Here is a 17,665-nt window from a genome sequence, read left to right on the forward strand (position 1 = left end):
AACATATTTGAAATGCCTCATGATCTATAACTATTCTTAGAGATTTCCAATCAAATATCATTATGGATAATTGGATTATATCTTAATCTTTTTATAAGTATAATATTTTTATAACATATTTTTATTATTATATTTTACTAGAGACCCAGTGCACGAAATTTGTATACTCAGGGGTGGGGGTCCCTCAGCTCGACCTGCACCCTCTCACAGTCCTGGAGCCCTCAGGGAATGTCCCACTGACTGTCTGCCCCCTGTTGGTCAGTGCACATCATAGCAACTGGTTGACCAGTCAACTGTCTGCCCTCTGTGGTCAGTGCATATCATAGTGAGTGGTTGAGCGGCCTTAGCATATTATTAGCATATTAGGCTTTGATTGGTTGAATGGCCGACCAGATGACAAGACACTTAGCATATTAGGCTTTTATTATATAGGATAATGAATTTATGTATTCAGTTATTCATTGCTTAATTCTCTCTAATAGTTCTTATTTCCCCTCCCCTTATATTTCTCTTTCACCTACCTCTAACACACACACACACACACACACACACACACACACACACAACTATTTCTGTTCAAAACTAAGAGAGCACAGAGCATGTCTATGAAAACAGGATATATACTCAGTTTTACTACACTCTGTGAGCATGTTTTAAAATAACTATTTATTTAACTCTATTTCAATGCACAAAATAAAATTCTGATTTATAATGGAAGCAAAATAGAGTTCAATTTGATTTGTTTTAGCTACACACATATTCGCTGCTATGTAAATATTCCTAAAATATATTTATACTCAGAGGTTTTCATTTTTCTAATCTTTCATAATCACAAAATCTAAAATGTTTATTTTCTGTTATTAATTTTCAAATTCTCATGAGATAGTTTCCTGATAACTTTGATATTAGGAGAGAGATTTAAGTTATATTTAGTATCTCTCTAATTTTGCAAATAATAAGCTAAATAACATCTACCAGAGGATATTCCTATGCAGGTATCGGAGGCTACACTTATTTATAATAAAAGACCAAATGTGTGAGAATAAGTTCAAAGGCCTAAAGTAAGACCATTGAAATATTTATAGATAAACCACGTAAACACAAAGCATCTCCTAAAGTAAGTACATATAAGATGTGTCATAAAGTATGTCTCCTAGGACACAACATCCTTTGGCTGCAACCTTGATGCACCATTCTCAATTATGTTCATTTAAGACATTGGGTTGACATTCTAGATTGTCATATTGTTTAATTAATGATTAGCATGTTGAAAATAAATATTTGTATTTTATATAATGATGTCACTCACTAAGCATTTCCTTTTTGGTTGTTGGAGAGAAAGATAAGGGTAAGATGGTAATGTAGAAGGTAAAAAATAAAAAGAACAGATTCTGCTGTGAAATTCTGCCTAATAAAGCAACTTTGCATTTTGCATAATAGGCCAAAGCTTTTATGTTTTTAGTAAATTTATTCATCTCTGGAGGAGTATTGAAAATATAAAATAGAAAATAAAAACTAAAGTAGCAAATCCATCTGTAACACTTGCTCGATTTAGGACCTATGAGCATCATCTCTGCATTGTGTCAGGCAGGACCAGTCAGTACAAAAAGATCTGGTTAATACCACCAAACCACAGGTATGCCTCTTACAGAAATGAGTTTCTGTTCCTTGTGGCTATAATAAAAGCTAGATTGAAAATGGGGCTGATTAACATTATAGTCTAATCATTAAGAGTATAGTTTGCTTTATACTAGAATAACAAAAACCTCATCATGCCTCTAAGCTCACAATTAGCACATATAAATATATATTACTGAATATAATTAAAATCAAATTAAAAATACACTTGGAAGCTCAGATCTACCTATACACTTAGGACCATAGAGTTGTTAAAGAAATACCCTAGCTTATAATTTTGTTTGAAATTCTTTCCACTGGGTGTTGAATAATGTTCATAAAAATCATCATTATAGCTTGAATTATATTTGTTACATAAAGTCAACCACAAATTTTTAAACAGTGCCATAGAAAAGCCTCATAGTATATTATTAAGACTCACAGTCACTTAAAGCTTCAACTTAAATTTTAATTTATAATATGCATTAATTTTATTAAGCCATATATAACTAAAATTAATTCAAAGTGTTCCATTCCATATTCTATTTCTTGCAAGTTAGATGAGAGTACATTATTTTACTCATCAATTTGAATGTCCTCATATATAAATATTGTTGGTTAGAATATATCTAAGTTATCTCCCTTTTCTAAAATAATATGTTCTTTTTAGTGAGGTTAATACTTTTTGTCCTAATTCTCCATGGTTAGAAAAAGAATCTTCAAAGAACTAAGCAGCTGAACTAAGAAAAATATCTATATTAGAATTCACTAGGATAAAAAATATGAACACATATTTGTCTACTGGACACACAAAATGGCTCTTAACATTCACAAGCTGGTTAGAAAAAAAAAATTGACTTTAATAATTACTTTTAAAGGTTGCACGTAAAGTTTACCTTTTTTCTGAAAATATATAACTTTCTTATCTCATAAAAATGCTTTCTAAATATTTTAAAAGAATTATCTAGATTTTTTCAGATTATTTCATTTTTCAGAACAACCTGAAAAGAATTCTGCTAGTAATAGAAGTACAGAGTTATTTAGAAAAGTATATTGCCAAGATCCAATACATAAAACTCATTCCCCTGGTTAATACTTTATGACAATTTTTATTCACATATATCAGCAGAGTCATATATTTAAAAAGAACAACTATTCCTTTATTCAAATGTTTATACATTTAATATTTTATTTTGTAGGAAAGTCAGAACCAAAGTTTTACTTTGTTTTTGACTATTTAAAAACACTTGACAAAAAATAATAGGATTAAAATTTTTATATATAATTCCCAAGTAATCTTTGCTTTCACAAAGTTGGTGTAACCCTCTATTAATTTTCAGATGTACTTAAATATTTATGTCTTTAAACTTTTCTTTATATTGATTCTTGCCCATAGAATGCCTCCCCACCCCAGACTTTATTGTAATTTATTTAAATACAAGTACAACCTCTCCTGAAGCCTATCCCACCTGCTGTGGCCCATAGAAGTATCTCTTTCCCCTGAATATATCTTATGTTTACTTGGTCCTTATCATCATTGCCTTAGTAGTACACTTATTTTTTTCAAGAGCACTACTAGACAACTGGACACTTAGCATATTAGGCTTTTATTATATAGGATTATAAACATATCGATATCAGATATTAAAGTGTGAAATAATGTGAATTGTTAAATCACTGAAATACGTTATTTAAAAGAGCCACCTGGCAAAATGGCAATGACTTTCCTTACATATTCCTTAGAATATTTTTACATTATGTTCCCCAATTAATATGCATTTTTTATAATTTTCTAATTATGAATGGTGTAATAGAGGGAGCAGACCCAAGTTATTATCGGTCCCAAGATATCCAAAGAGAACCCAGATCTTTCAATGCATACGAGTGATGTTTATTTAGGAGACAGCATCTCACAGCAACAACAAAAGAGACTTTTTAGGTACCTTAATCATTTTGCAATATGGACAAGTTTACAATGACAAGCCGGTTTAATCTATCATTCAACTACTGTTCCTATATACTGTACCATTGTTAAGATGTTGAGAAAGGTTTAGACAAAGTATTAAAATATTTTAGCCCAGGAGAGGTTTCCTCTTTCTACAGAAACCTTTTGCAGATATCCATTTGAGGCCTAGGCTGGAGATGCTTTTTGTCAGAAAATTTGGTAGTTTGGTTAACAACCTCAGCATGGGGATGGGATTTATCTCTTGTTTAATCTGTGTACTCAACTTCTGGCTGAGAGTGAACAATAAACCCTAATCAGAACCCTTCTTTTACTGTTTGTGTTGCAGTTCAGATGTATAATCTCCAGACTCTTAAATGATATCATCCAACTGCTCCAACATCAATGATCTAGTCGAGAAAAGCCCATTCAGCAGAAGGAAAAGAAAAATCTGACTGTCATGGTTGATTAGACAACAACTTTGTATGTGATTGTGTCACCTCAAACAGTAGTAAAAATATGGGTTGATCATGTCTCCAGTTAAAATTGACCTATTATTCTGTCTCCCTCGATGCGGAGATTCAAACCTAAAACCAATCCCCAAACAGGTAGATGACTGTCTCTATGAACATCAATTTACTCTTTCATTGTCTTTACTGGAATAACTTAATTATTCTAATTAACTTATTGTTCATTAATAGGATTTCCCCAAAGACCCACCAATTCTTCAATAGGAAACGTCAAACAGTTAGCTTATGGTATAAACACCATAAAATCCTACACCTTAACATCCTTATTTTGCTGCTGCCAATCCTACTCTCTTAAACTATAATACATTGATCTTTACCCAATCTCAATCAGGCTCCCAAAATAAAAGGTCCATCTTAAACCAAATTCAAATTCTTAATAAATCCTATTTTGTTCTTCCCTCTCCACAAAATGACCAGAGCTCAGTGGAGGTAACATTTTCCCCTAACCTCAGTAAAGAATAAACTGAGCTAGGTCTTATCAAAGGTTTGAGGAGCCAACATTATCATGGTATCACTTAAATCTACTAATTATTCTGACAAATATGTCTGTATTTAAGTTATCCTAGCATACTAAGATGTTCTGTTATAGAAAAGGTGGTCCTCATAAGAATAAGGAACCCCCAATTTCACTGCAGGCTCATCAAGATATATATATAAAAGGGGCAAATGCTTTAGTAAAACCTGATAAAATGAGGCTATTAAATTTTTATAATCCAAGGAATAGAAATTCTGTAATTGTTTTTAGTGTGTACAATTATAATTTAATTTGTTATAATAGTGTGAAATGTTCATTATTACTTCTCTCTTTTCTGCCTAAGGCACTGTAGAAAATTATGTTACACGTCAATGGTTATTTTTCTTGTTGGTGTATAATTTTAAATACATAAATATTCTACTTCTTCAGAACAAGACCAGCATTTGCTTTCTTAATTACTTGTTCATTTTGATAGTGACAGCTGATGTTGTTGGCATTACTCAAGCAATTGTCTGGAGATGTCACCACATAATTGTTAGAGGCCATGAAATTTTATATTGAGACACATATTTTCTTTCTAATTGCTCCAGAAAAACCATGCTGAATGAAGGAAATCTTTTCCATTGACCCTATCCTCTGCACTGGAGCCACTGACTGACCTTTTGCACAGCAGAAGAGAGTTTATAATGGTGGAAAATGCTACAATAGCAGGTTACAAGTCAATTCTGTGACTTCATTAAAATTGCTGTCATTTAATATTAAATCAGGTCAGAATGTGTAAACATTTTTCAACTATAGTTGATTAGGTCTTAAAAACTATTCTACCTAAGAGCCCTCTTTGCAGCTAAGCAATCTTCCTGAAGTATAGCAAAGTCTGAGGGGCAAAATAGCAGAGGCACTTTTAAATCCACAAATACAAGTGATTTACTCTGTGGGTTACTTATATGAAAAATAAAATAATTAATTGCAATGTGTACTTGCTAAATGAAACTAGCCAATTTCTTATTAACAGGCCTGTTTGTACTACAAAATAACAGCATGAACTTGAATAAGGCCTTTAAAATACTGAATATTCACAGGGAGCAGAAGTAGAAGGGGTCAACTTCATACTGTCTGGAATTCTCCTCCACTTATGTCCATTCTTCTGCCATTAAAGTGCAGCATTTAACACAGCAAATTGAATACAGAAAATAATGTGTTTGTCCTATTTTGAACAAGTCAAATACTTTAAAAATTGATATGAAAAACTCAATATTAAATTAATGTATTAACCTATTAATCAATTAAGTGGTCAAGTAAAAACAAATAAACAAAAACCATAAAAATCTTGAAACATCTACACTGAAAATAGATATTACTGACAATTGTATAATCTTATTTTTAAGTGATATCATGATTCCTGTACCCTATCAATAAACCATAAACCAGCAGTTCTCAACCTGTGGGTCGTTCAAAGGGGTCGCCTAAGACCATCGGAAAACACATATATAATTACATATTGTTTTTGTGATTAATCACTATGCTTTAATTATGTTCAATTTGTAACAATGAAATTGGGGGTCACCACAACATGAGGAACTGTATTAAAGGGTCCCGGCATTAGGAAGGTTGAGAACCACTGCCATAAAGGAATCATTGCTTTTTCAAAGACAACAATTAGTGAACATTTTTACACAACTCCTCTTATGTCCATTCAGTCATTTATAAGAACTTGGGGGAAGAAATATGGGGAAAATATTAAGAATTATATAATGTTTTTTCAATGAACTTTAAAATATATTCACATTTTTGCAATACAGAATCCTTATAAAATGACACTTCTGGGTAAAGTTTCTGAAGAATTAGGATTATTTTCTCATAACATATTAATGAGTAAAACTAACAGTTTAGATGGCGGCATTTCCAAAGTGAATTATGCAGCTTACAATTTTCGAGTAGGCAGAATACAACTTTTTTTCTTGATGATTTGGGGCTATAACAATTTTTAAAATGCTATGGAGTAACATATTGCAATACAGTAATGCTTCGTGCCCTGCTCACAGAGATGGAGATATGTGTTCCTACATTACATGACCCCACACTGTTCTGTTTTATGACTTTGTCTCCTTTTCAAAGCTTTTTGCTTTTTCTTTTCCCTTTAGGCTAGCAGTCCTTATTTTTCACCACATTAAGCATGTCTGCGTGTAGCAAACCTTTTCTCCTCTTCTTCTAAGATGTTACTATAATTTTCAAAAGCTTTGGAAAATATGTTAACCTAATGTATTAGAATTAGAAGCATCAAGGTCTAGAAAGATAGTGAAAAGAACCTGTCATTTAATGTTAAGATTTGGGTTAATATTAGCTGTGTGAACTGCAATAAATATTTTAATTATGTAGTATTTGCTTCCTCCACTGTACTTGGGATATATTAACACCTATTTCAAAGTGTTATTGTGATAATTTGATGAGAAGATAACATATTTGAAATCCCTATTAAACTGTAAACTGAATGCAAATGTTTATAGGATTACTATAGTCATTTTCAGAACACTACTGCCATCTAATGGCTACTTAGCAGATAACAGATACTCTAACCCTTTGAAAGCAGAAACAAAAACAAAAAAAAAAGCAAAGGCAACAGCTGATCAAAACCAAAGTAATAACTAAGACCACACTTTCATCTTTACTACATCTGCTACCCTGAGTGTATTACAGTAGAACATTGTGCACAATTATTATAATTGCTTTTTCTAGGAACTAAACATCATTGAGAGCTTTATATAGTGAAAATATTTGGTAGGCATCAAGTCAAAATAGTGTAATGTAAACCCTAGCTCTGCCACTTAACGAGATTGAAATCCTGGACCAACGACAACGCTCTTCTGTGTTTTCATCCCTTCGCCCATGACTGAAAATAGTAATACGTGTACTATCTAGAAGCTTGATGATAGAATTAAATAAGATCATCCCAAGTGCTTATAAATTGTTGCTTAAAAACAAAACTTAGTGCCTAGACCAGCCCTTGGCATAACACAGGTGCTTCAGTAAGTAAGTATTAGTTAATTTTAGCTTCTTGCGTGAAGTCAAAGGCAAATACATATAAGCTACGCATGTAAGTGAAAAGTCAATAGAAAAAAGAGCCAGTTTCCAAAAAAAAAGGTTACAATGTAGCTGTGATTTTTAAATTTTATATAAATTAATTTTATTAGTCAAAAGAATCATAAAAATTAAACACAGAGCCTTCAGACTTAGAAAAACTTTGGTCCAGGTGCGACAACTACTTCCTGTAACATGTTATTACCCAAAGCTTCAATTTTCTCAAATCTGAAAGTTATTACGTAATTCATTGAATTGGCACTTAGACTCAAAAAATGTCATTTGTTATTTTTTCATCATTTCATTTAATATTACAATTGCATAAATTTTGAAATACACGAGGGTCACAAAATTAACTGCATGTGTTGTGGCATTCTATAGTTAAAATTTGAGAAATACTGTACTTGAAAATGAGGCTGAGATATTCCATTAATAGACAAAGGAATAATCAAAATTTTTTTAAGACTGGATTCATATTAATCAGGTGTGTCATATTTTATCATGCATAATATAAAAAGTGGTATCTGCTACAGGTCTTAAGAATATTATATATGCCAGATGAGAAAGAGCTTTCTACTGGGCTTTTTAAACATATTATTTCTCACAACAAATTTATAAGGTAGAAACTTTTGCTCATCCCATTTTCAAATGAAGAAGGGAAAACTGAGAGATTAAATAATTTGCTCAAGTTTACATAGTCTGGTTGTTGTCTGAGATTTGCCCAGAGTCAAGATTTCTAGCTATTATATTGAAATTCTAATATTGTGTCATATATTTCTTAGCTTTAAACACTCAAATTGAAGATACCTTACACATACTTTTTCTGACCCAGACATACCTTAGCTGTAAAAATCTGTAGTTTATTTTTATACTTTTCCCTGTGTGAATGTTGTGATTTGTATATTACCATTCATATTAGCAAAGCCACTAGGGTTTCATCTCTGCTCTGCTGTGCTATAATCCATTAAAAATTAATAGCGAAAATTATCTCCTTAATTAATAGGCACAGGAGGAGTTTCTAACTCACTGCAGAATTTTATGTTGCTTGTTCATCAAACTCAAAATAATTTAGCAACTACCTAATTAATTTCTAATTGGGCCATTACTTTCCCATTTGCATCCGGACATATACCAAGAGATACTGCCCTAGGTGTTTTTAGATATAATTTCTTAAATAAATAACAAGAACAATATAAAATTTCTTCACTCAACCATGAAAATGACCATTACATTCTTTTAATCAAAGAATAATATCTAAGTAAAATGTGTTTTCAATTAAGTAACTCAGCTGCAAATTGTTAAGATCAAATTTAATACAAAGTGACAGCCTGCTTTCCATCTGCATATTAAAAATTTGAGTTAATAAGCTTTAAAGTATTTCACAGGAATGTATTTTCTCTGAAAAATTGTTATTTTAAATATGTTTTAGTATTTTGGACATATGACTAATAATGCAAAAAATGTTTTTATGCATTTCAATGAATTGGTTTTAACACAAAGAAATGTACCACTTGTTTACAAGCCAAGTGCTCTAATTAATTTTTGAGTAATAAATACTAAGAAAACACTTAAAATGTTACACAGAATTTAGATAATAAAAATTCAAATAATGAGTATTTAAAAATAATACATATCAGTGATGAATCATTAAGAAATTAAGGACTATGAAAAATAATCAATGATAGGACCAACTCTTTGACAAGGAATGAAAACTAAGATTTAAGAGAAGTTAACCAACTTGAACTAGCCTCCTGTTTTATTCTAGGCAACTGTGAAAGGCACTTTACATATAAACATGTTGTCCATTTATGTAGGATGACATTTTAAGATAATTTTTATTATTGTTATTTTACAAAAGAGGAAAGTCAGCTCAGAAAGAGTGAAACACCTGCCCAAGGACAGTTTGACAAAGCTGGAATTCTAATGTGGATGTGTCTGTCTCCAAAATGGCCCTCCTCTTTTGAGGTGAATTTGTAATTTTATTAAAAATTTGAATGGATCTTTATGATGAAATATTCTAAGAGTTATTGTGAGGATTAACTTGATGTAGCTGAGGAAAAGAGCATAGCTCATTATAGGAATTCAGTTTTTCTTCCCATCAACTTAGTTAGGTCTCTAGCTACTAATTGCTCAACCTTATACACAACCCACTCCTGGGATTAACACAGGAGCCAAGGAAAGAATGGGAGAAATAGTATTTTAATGACTATGTTCCAAACAGGTAACAGCAAAATGTGTTTTAGCTTTCTTTCCTTTTGGCTTTAACTCATTTGATGAATTAGGATGCGTCACTCACTGTCAAGTTAGCCAGGCACATGTTTCCCATCAGCTCTGGCCACTATGAGGCTGCTACTTACCGTAACAGCCTACACAGAGATGTCACCGTGTTCTAGTTTATTGTGGAAAAGAATAGCTACAGAGTAGGTGTTCCCAAACCCCAATACTTATTTCTTTATAGAACAGTGTGTGCTGTTTGGTATTTAATTGGTGTTTTGATCACATCTATTTGTAGAAGAGTTATCTTTCAGTTACACAAGGGTTTCATTTTGGAGGACTCATCAGGAAGTAGCAGTGCTGAACACCGGGTATTCTGTTAGGCTCTATGGTATTTACCTTGTCTGAGGAAAATGCTTGATAACATGTACTTTAACTGTTCTCAACATTAAAAGTATCCCGGGAATATGAACTATGGACAAGGACCTAAGTTTCAGTTTTAGATTAAGCGAAATCCTCATAAAGTTCAGAGCTTTGGCTAAACTGCTGTGTCACCATTTAGAACTGCTTCTACTGAGCATGATGCTACCAACTTGTACTGAAAGTAGCTGCTGAAGAAATTGCTGTTGAAGGCATGTGAGCAAAATATCTTTCAGATTTTAGTAATAAGAATTTATTTTCTTTTAATTGTTTAAGGTATTACAAATACCTTAGTACATATGTCTCCTTTCCCCCCATTGACCTCCCCCTGGCCTCCCCTACCATCACTTCCCCCCCCAACCCCCAGTATCTGTGTCCATTAGTTATCCTTATATGCATGCTTACAAGTCCTTCAGTTGATCTCTTAACCCCCCCAACCCTCCCCTGCCTTTGAAAAAAATGCGTTGATTGCTTGACTGAATTATAGTTTATGATTTTAATCATGTAACTGGTTGTGTTTCTTTCTTCACATATGCTAGTAGAACATACCACGTAACATTTTCTACTCAGTGTGGTAATACTAGTATATATTTTGTGTGCCAACATTACCCATGACTTCATCTTAATTTTCTTATCCTCCTTTTATTGTAACTCTATTTTTCTCAAACTATTATTATTATGCAAGATGTTTCAATAAGTGGAAAAAATCCTAAACACAAAAATGTAAAATTACATTAAAAATTAAGTAAACATGTATAGCTGGTATTATTCCTTTGACAGATTACATAGTTTATAACATGTATTTCACTGTAAAGAAATACTTTAGATCCCTCATTTGAGTATTATACCTATTAAATTTTGTTATTATGTATGTGGTATGTGTTTTTTTAAAACACTCGAGATATATCTAACCAACATCACTGCTAACATCTTCTTCCAAGACTCATTTGTGGCCAAAGCATGACCATAACAACATGATTCAGAGACTAAAGAGAGATGAAAAGTTGGGTAGGTTCAGTAATATATATTTTAATTTATCAAAGTACAAATGATAGCATTTGATATTTTATAATTAAAAATAACTGGTCATACATGCATTATAAAAATTTATATGCATTATAAAACAATAAATTTTACCAAAAGAGAAATGATATGTCTGGTATTAAACAAACTTATAATCCTGTATTTGAAACATAATGCATATTAGTTACTCATAAAATTATTCAGAAGAGTAATTTAAGCATGAATTCAAGAAAATGTGACAAAAGAAATCTGGAAGGCTTATACATAGGCTTTTTAATCTAAAAGCTTGGATTTTAGATTAGAATGTACAAAGATAAAAATCAGATAATGCCAAGATCAAAGTAAATTATTTAGAAAAGTTGCTTTTATTTTTTCTCCTCAAGGAAGTCTCCTTGTGGGAGTCACTTTGAATTAATTCATACACTTCCTTTCTCTGAAACTGTCTTTTCTTGCTTTCATTAAAAAAATAATAATAATATCCAAAAGGTTGCAGGTTCGATTCTTAGGCAGGGCATATACTTAGGTTATGAGTTCAATACCAAGTTGGAGTGCTTATGGGAGGCAACAGATCAATGTGTTTGTTTGTTTCTCTCTCTCTCTAAAAAACAAATAGGAAACATATCCTCAGATGAGGGTTAAAAAGCAAATAACAAAAAAACAACAACAACAACACACTTTTAAAACCCCAACTGTAAACTTACAATTCCTTTTAGATGAAAATGCAGATAGCAAAAAATGAAATTCAAAAAAACATATTAAAGATGTCCAGAATTATTATGACTACAATAATAAATAGCAATCTTTACTAAGGTAGGTACACTCATAAACACAAAATTGAACAGCATGATTAAATATATAGTTACATATACAAATGTGTAAATATATGAATGTTTCTATGACACAGGTCTTGAACCACACAATTCACACTGTATTTTTTGTTTTGATATTCTGATATTTTACCTGGCCTGTTGATATACTTTAGCTCATGTTGCTCATAGTGCAGGTAATACATATATTATGCTATTGTCCTTTAGATTGTCTATTTGCATGTTAAATCATTCAAAAGAACAGTATCCAATATATGCATTTTTCAAAATGCAATGAAATTTTTTAATTAAAGATTTTAAAACTTTGTCCATTAAAATAAATGTATTAATTAAAGGTATTTGGTTTGCTCTAAGAAAAAGATTAAATTTACTAATTTTTGTTTTAAATTTTCTGATATGTACCTATATCTCCAAAGATGTCTGGCTATATTTTAAATAAAAATCACATTAATAGATACCAACTGAGCATCTACAATGTGCAAATCACTGAGGTAAAAAAGACGGCAGAATTTCTATATTTACTACACATCGTGATTTCTCTATTCTTTGCAAATCTAATTGTATTTTAGACTAAATAAAATTTATAAATGCCACATATGATAATTACTACAATATTTGACTTAATAGTTTTAAAACAAAAACACTTCTCTGATCTTTTAAAAAACTTATCTTGGCCTTATAAACTTCTATGAATCTTTGCTTTAATAAGACTCTACAGCTAAAAGTAGATATTTTTGTCCTAAGAAAGGTATTAAAAAGCCTTTAATGATGTACAATAATGTAAGTAGTAGAATTTATGGTACCATTATTTTAGTTTCAGACTTTTGAAAATCACTTTTATTTAAACCATTACTTCAAAATGTTTAGTATTAGTGAGTTTGTATCAATATCAGTTATCAATAATGCTTCTTATATTCTGGAAAGACTTTTAGTTATGTTGCTTAATAAAGAAAATAAATTGTATAAAGTTACCAGAAATTCTTATTTCTGAGCTAGTGTGCTAAATAAAGATTTGGGGCTTTTTCAAAACCTATAATGTGGCATCCAATGTGAAACAGGGTTTCAAAGACAATTTACTAAGCAACATTAAGTAAGCCAACTCATTCTAAGGGATATCTCATTTACCAGCACTGCATTCCATATTTGCAATACAACACTATTTATCTTATGAACAATTTGGTTAAATCAGTTGATTCCTAAGGCACCTTAGTGGCTCCAACCAAGCTATCTTCATCTTAGTAGACTCAGGAGATTCATAGTATTTACTGTATCATTATTTTCTGTACAATAAATTAATGAAGTACATAGCTATAAAAAAGAAACTGGAGTTTAAAGATACTCATTTTTGTTCCCAAACAGTTAAGGCTTTATGTTTTTAAGTAATTTTTTACTCTTTATCACAGTTGCCTACCAAACATAACTGAGATAGCTACACGATCTATAATCATTTTAAATTATTAATTGGTTTTATTTTTGTTGTAAAGTATTTAAAAGTGCATAAAATAGAAAAAATAGTATGACTAATGAATAAACCTTTCACCACAACATTGATCGTTTTCAATATTTTCCAACTTTGTTTCATCTATTATTACCTCCAAATTTGTAAGTAAAACAAATATTAGATATCATATTGTTTTAACCATGCATCCCTTTAGTTTTCCTTAAAAACAAACAAAAAATAAAGATTTTCCACACATCCAAAAGAAATAATAACTCAATTATTTCTCAAATTTCTCTGGTTAACTCAGAAGTATACTTTTATGGTAATTTTATGTTCTTCTACATGAATGCCTACAAAGATGTTACATTCCATTTGTCACTTTTGATCTACAACACCTATCCACTTTTTATAGTGCCATTTTTTTGTTGAAGAAACCAGTCCAATTATCCTGTAGAATTCCCCACATTCTATATTTGGTTGCTGTATCTAATCTCTGTATTTCCCATAATATCATAGTTTAACCAAGACAACAGAATAGACTTAAGTACTTATGAACAGAAGGAGTGGGACTATGAACTCTCTAGGCATTAAGAGGGACAGAATGTCTAGTTGTTACTCTTTTAGTGACATTAAGATTAATTAGTGAGTTTAGGTGTTGCCCGTCTAACCCATTATTGTAAAATTCTCCAACAACAATACATCCTTACAATCATTCTGCAGCACATAGTGACACTTTCAATAATCCTTGTAATGACTGCTTCCTATACCACTGGATATTCGACAAGTGTCCTGTTGCAAATACAAATATTTGCAATGAGTCATTATTTGCATACATTATTTTGTTTTTTCACTGATTAAGGATTAAATTTCTAGAAGGTAGACAGTTGTATCTAAAGGTAAATGCAGGTATGGTTTTGATAGAAATTGACAAATTTGCTAGAGTTTGACAAATTTCCCTACATTTTCAACATTTGTAAGTCTTTTATGATAAACATGAATGACAAAATTGTATAAGTTATCTGCATACAAGTGAGAAAAATCTATATTTTCAAAAAATATATTTCAAATCAACTGCAGGAAGAATATCTCAAGAAATAGTTACTTTTTTGATTCAACTAAATAATTTAACTTTTTTTGAAACATATGTTTTTATTGATTGTTATAGAGAGATAGGAACGAAGAAGAATAGAGAGATAGAAACAGAGATGAGAGAGAAACATCATTGATTGGCTGCTTCCTGCATGCCCCCTACTGGGGATTGAGCCCAAAACCCAGGCATATGCCCTGAAAAGGAATTGAATCAATGACCTCTTGGTCAACAACTGAATCACATAAGCTATGTTTAAGTAACTTATTAATATTAATGTAAAAGAAAGTGCAAAAATTATAAACACTGTTATCACCTTCTTTTGACAACTATTAATATGACATTACTTAAAAAATACTCCATGAACAAAAATTCATCACAAAATATTAGAGCTGAAAGTTATATCTAAATGCTAATATTTAAAATTTAGACACTAAAATCCAAGAGGCTGATTTTTCTCAAGTGTATGCAGTAGGATCCAAAATTTCTTAGCTCCAATTTAATTTTATTTCTAATTTGACTTGAAAATGACAGTGTTAAAGGTGTTATTCATAATAAAAAGTAAATAAAAGCTTGTCTTTATAGTCAAATATCTAAATTTGAATGAATAATTTATTCCTATAACAGTTTCAAAGGGAGTAATTTTGGTATTGGACACATTTTATGCTTTAATATAAATTTAAAGTATTACCAGTATTATGGGCTCTCTTATGAATACATTCAACAAGAATTTATCTCATACTATAATTATATTTATGTGTGTGTATGTATTTATGAATATGTATTTGTGGTTGCTATTGGTAATTATTAATTTTGAGGTCAACTTTATTGCATCAACATGAATGTTGCAATTATTATTGAAGTGACAGATTTGAAACAGTAAATCCAGATCTACCAACCTTCCATATGGTTATATAATGTAAATTAAAAATTAAATTTTAATTATTATTTTCTTCCAAAAATATTAACTATTTCAGTAAGCATTTAATATGGATTTTGTTCTTTTATTTTACAGGGTTTTTTTTGTTCTGTTTTTTAAAATATATTTTTATTGATATCAGAGAGCAACGGAGAGGGAGAGATTGAAACATCAATGATGAGAGAGAATCACTGATTGGCTGCCTCCTGTATGTCCCCCACTGGGGATTGAGTCTGCAAACCAGGCATGTGCCCTTGACCAGAATTGAACCCAGGACCCTTCAGTCTGCAGGCTGACACTATATCCACTGAGCCAAACCAGCCAGGGCCAGGTTCTTTTGGTGTTTCTTTTTTTAATTTCTAATTCTTTTCCAAAAGGATTTACATTTCCATAATATATTTTAAGCTCACCAGAATCATGAGTCCATGGTACGGAGCAAGCGCCTTGCACAAACTGGGGATTGAAAAGAATGAATGCAGCCTAAACAATATATAGCTTATCAAGGAAAGAGTTGCATAATGGTGTGCATTGATTTCATACTTACCAGGTGGATGAAGAGTCTGTTCCTCTAATAATTCTAGATCGAGCATTAGATCATCTTCATCTAGTTCACAAGATCCCAAATTATTCAAAACATCCTGAAGAAAAAGCAAAGTCAACAGTTATAGACCAGAACACTGAAAAACTGAGAAAATATTCACACACTAATGCCATGAAGCAAAACAACACCCAACAACCCCTCCAATTAGAAGTGAAACGTTTTAACTGATACCCAGAAGTTATTTGACTATCTTTAAGATTATCAGTCCAATAAAAATTTCAAGAATTTTTACAAAAATCTAACTTTTCCAACTATTTACCTGTTAGCTTTTTAAAGGACATGTAGAATTAAACAGAAATACCTATGTGAGCAGGTATCAAAAATATTAGAATACAGGAAATAATTTGTTTTAATCAGAAGTTTTTTTATAATGATTGTGAGAAAGGTGATATTTTACTTATTGAGCAAAGAAGATGCAAGGTTTTTCAAATGTACAGAAGTCTGTGAACTGAAAGAGGATTATTTTTCTATATTTATCTTCCAAATCTATGTAACATTTTTCTGACACATTTAATGAATTGTTTCTCAAACAAGTATTATACACAGTGCCAACTGTGAAACATTAATTTAGACCACACTTGGAAGTGGGAATCCAGTTATCATTTCTCAGAAATTTGCTTTAGGTTAGAAAAGATGAATTAAATAAATAAATATCAATTAGATTAAAATTAACTATTGGTTTTTATAATGCTATGAACATCAGGGCTAGTATCTTTCCTTCCTTCCTTCTTTTCTTTCTTTCTTCTTTCTTTTTGAGAGGGCAAATAGCAAAATCAACCAGTAGGGTATATTGAGAAGTCCTGAAGGAAAACAGTGATGCTGAGATAGGAATTTTGGAAAAAGGAATAAAGAATTTATTTGTATATTTGTGTATATAAACATATAGTAAATATATTAAGAAGAGCTAGAACTAACATTTAGAGACTAAAACTGAAATAACAAAGGTACAAAAAAATAGGGCAAGAAAAAGAACCTAAATATAAATGATACCACATCTCCAATCACTTTTTCCATTGATTTGAATGTTACCATAATTCATATTTAAAGAAGTAAATATTCATTATGCAAAGTCTAATGATATTGTCACATGCTTAGTTCTTCAGAATTAAAGGACACTATAATTTAGACATAAACTACTCTCATTATAGAAATATAATTAACATTTATTAAACTTTAGAAATGTGTTATTCACAAATACAGCACAACAGTTTCAAAGGTGATAAATGTTTACAAATCTAAGTGCTTCTTTCTGCAAATGAAAGTTACAAGGAACTCTTTTGTATTGTGTCATATTGTATTGCATTTTATTGTAGTATATCTGTATTAGTTACAAGGTAACTAATAATTTAAACTATAAATAAAATCACTGTATATTGTAAGCATTTTAATATACAGTGGCAGGGATAGCTTCTTGAGAGTAAGTTGTTTATTTATATAGTATCAAGAAGATGTTATAAGATATAGGCATCAAAAGATATGTGGCCAACCTCAATA

General features: G+C 31.0%; 1 protein-coding gene across 4 annotated transcripts in view; it reads right to left on the reverse strand.

The window, feature by feature from the left end:
• CCSER1 (coiled-coil serine rich protein 1) overlaps positions 1-17,665 on the reverse strand; it is a 1,176,231-nt gene that overhangs the window by 932,287 nt on the left and 226,279 nt on the right. For all 4 annotated transcript variants that reach the window (XM_070392710.1, XM_070392707.1, XM_070392715.1 and 1 more), the window contains exon 4: positions 16,115-16,208. In XM_070392710.1, coding sequence (XP_070248811.1) covers positions 16,115-16,208 — 94 coding nt within the window. The remainder of the gene's footprint in view (positions 1-16,114; positions 16,209-17,665) is intronic.

The sequence above is a fragment of the Myotis yumanensis genome, unplaced genomic scaffold (genome assembly GCF_028538775.1).
Source record: "Myotis yumanensis isolate MYYU_CA2020_CCGP unplaced genomic scaffold, mMyoYum1.0.hap1 SCAF_1, whole genome shotgun sequence".
Lineage (NCBI taxonomy): Eukaryota > Metazoa > Chordata > Mammalia > Chiroptera > Vespertilionidae > Myotis > Myotis yumanensis.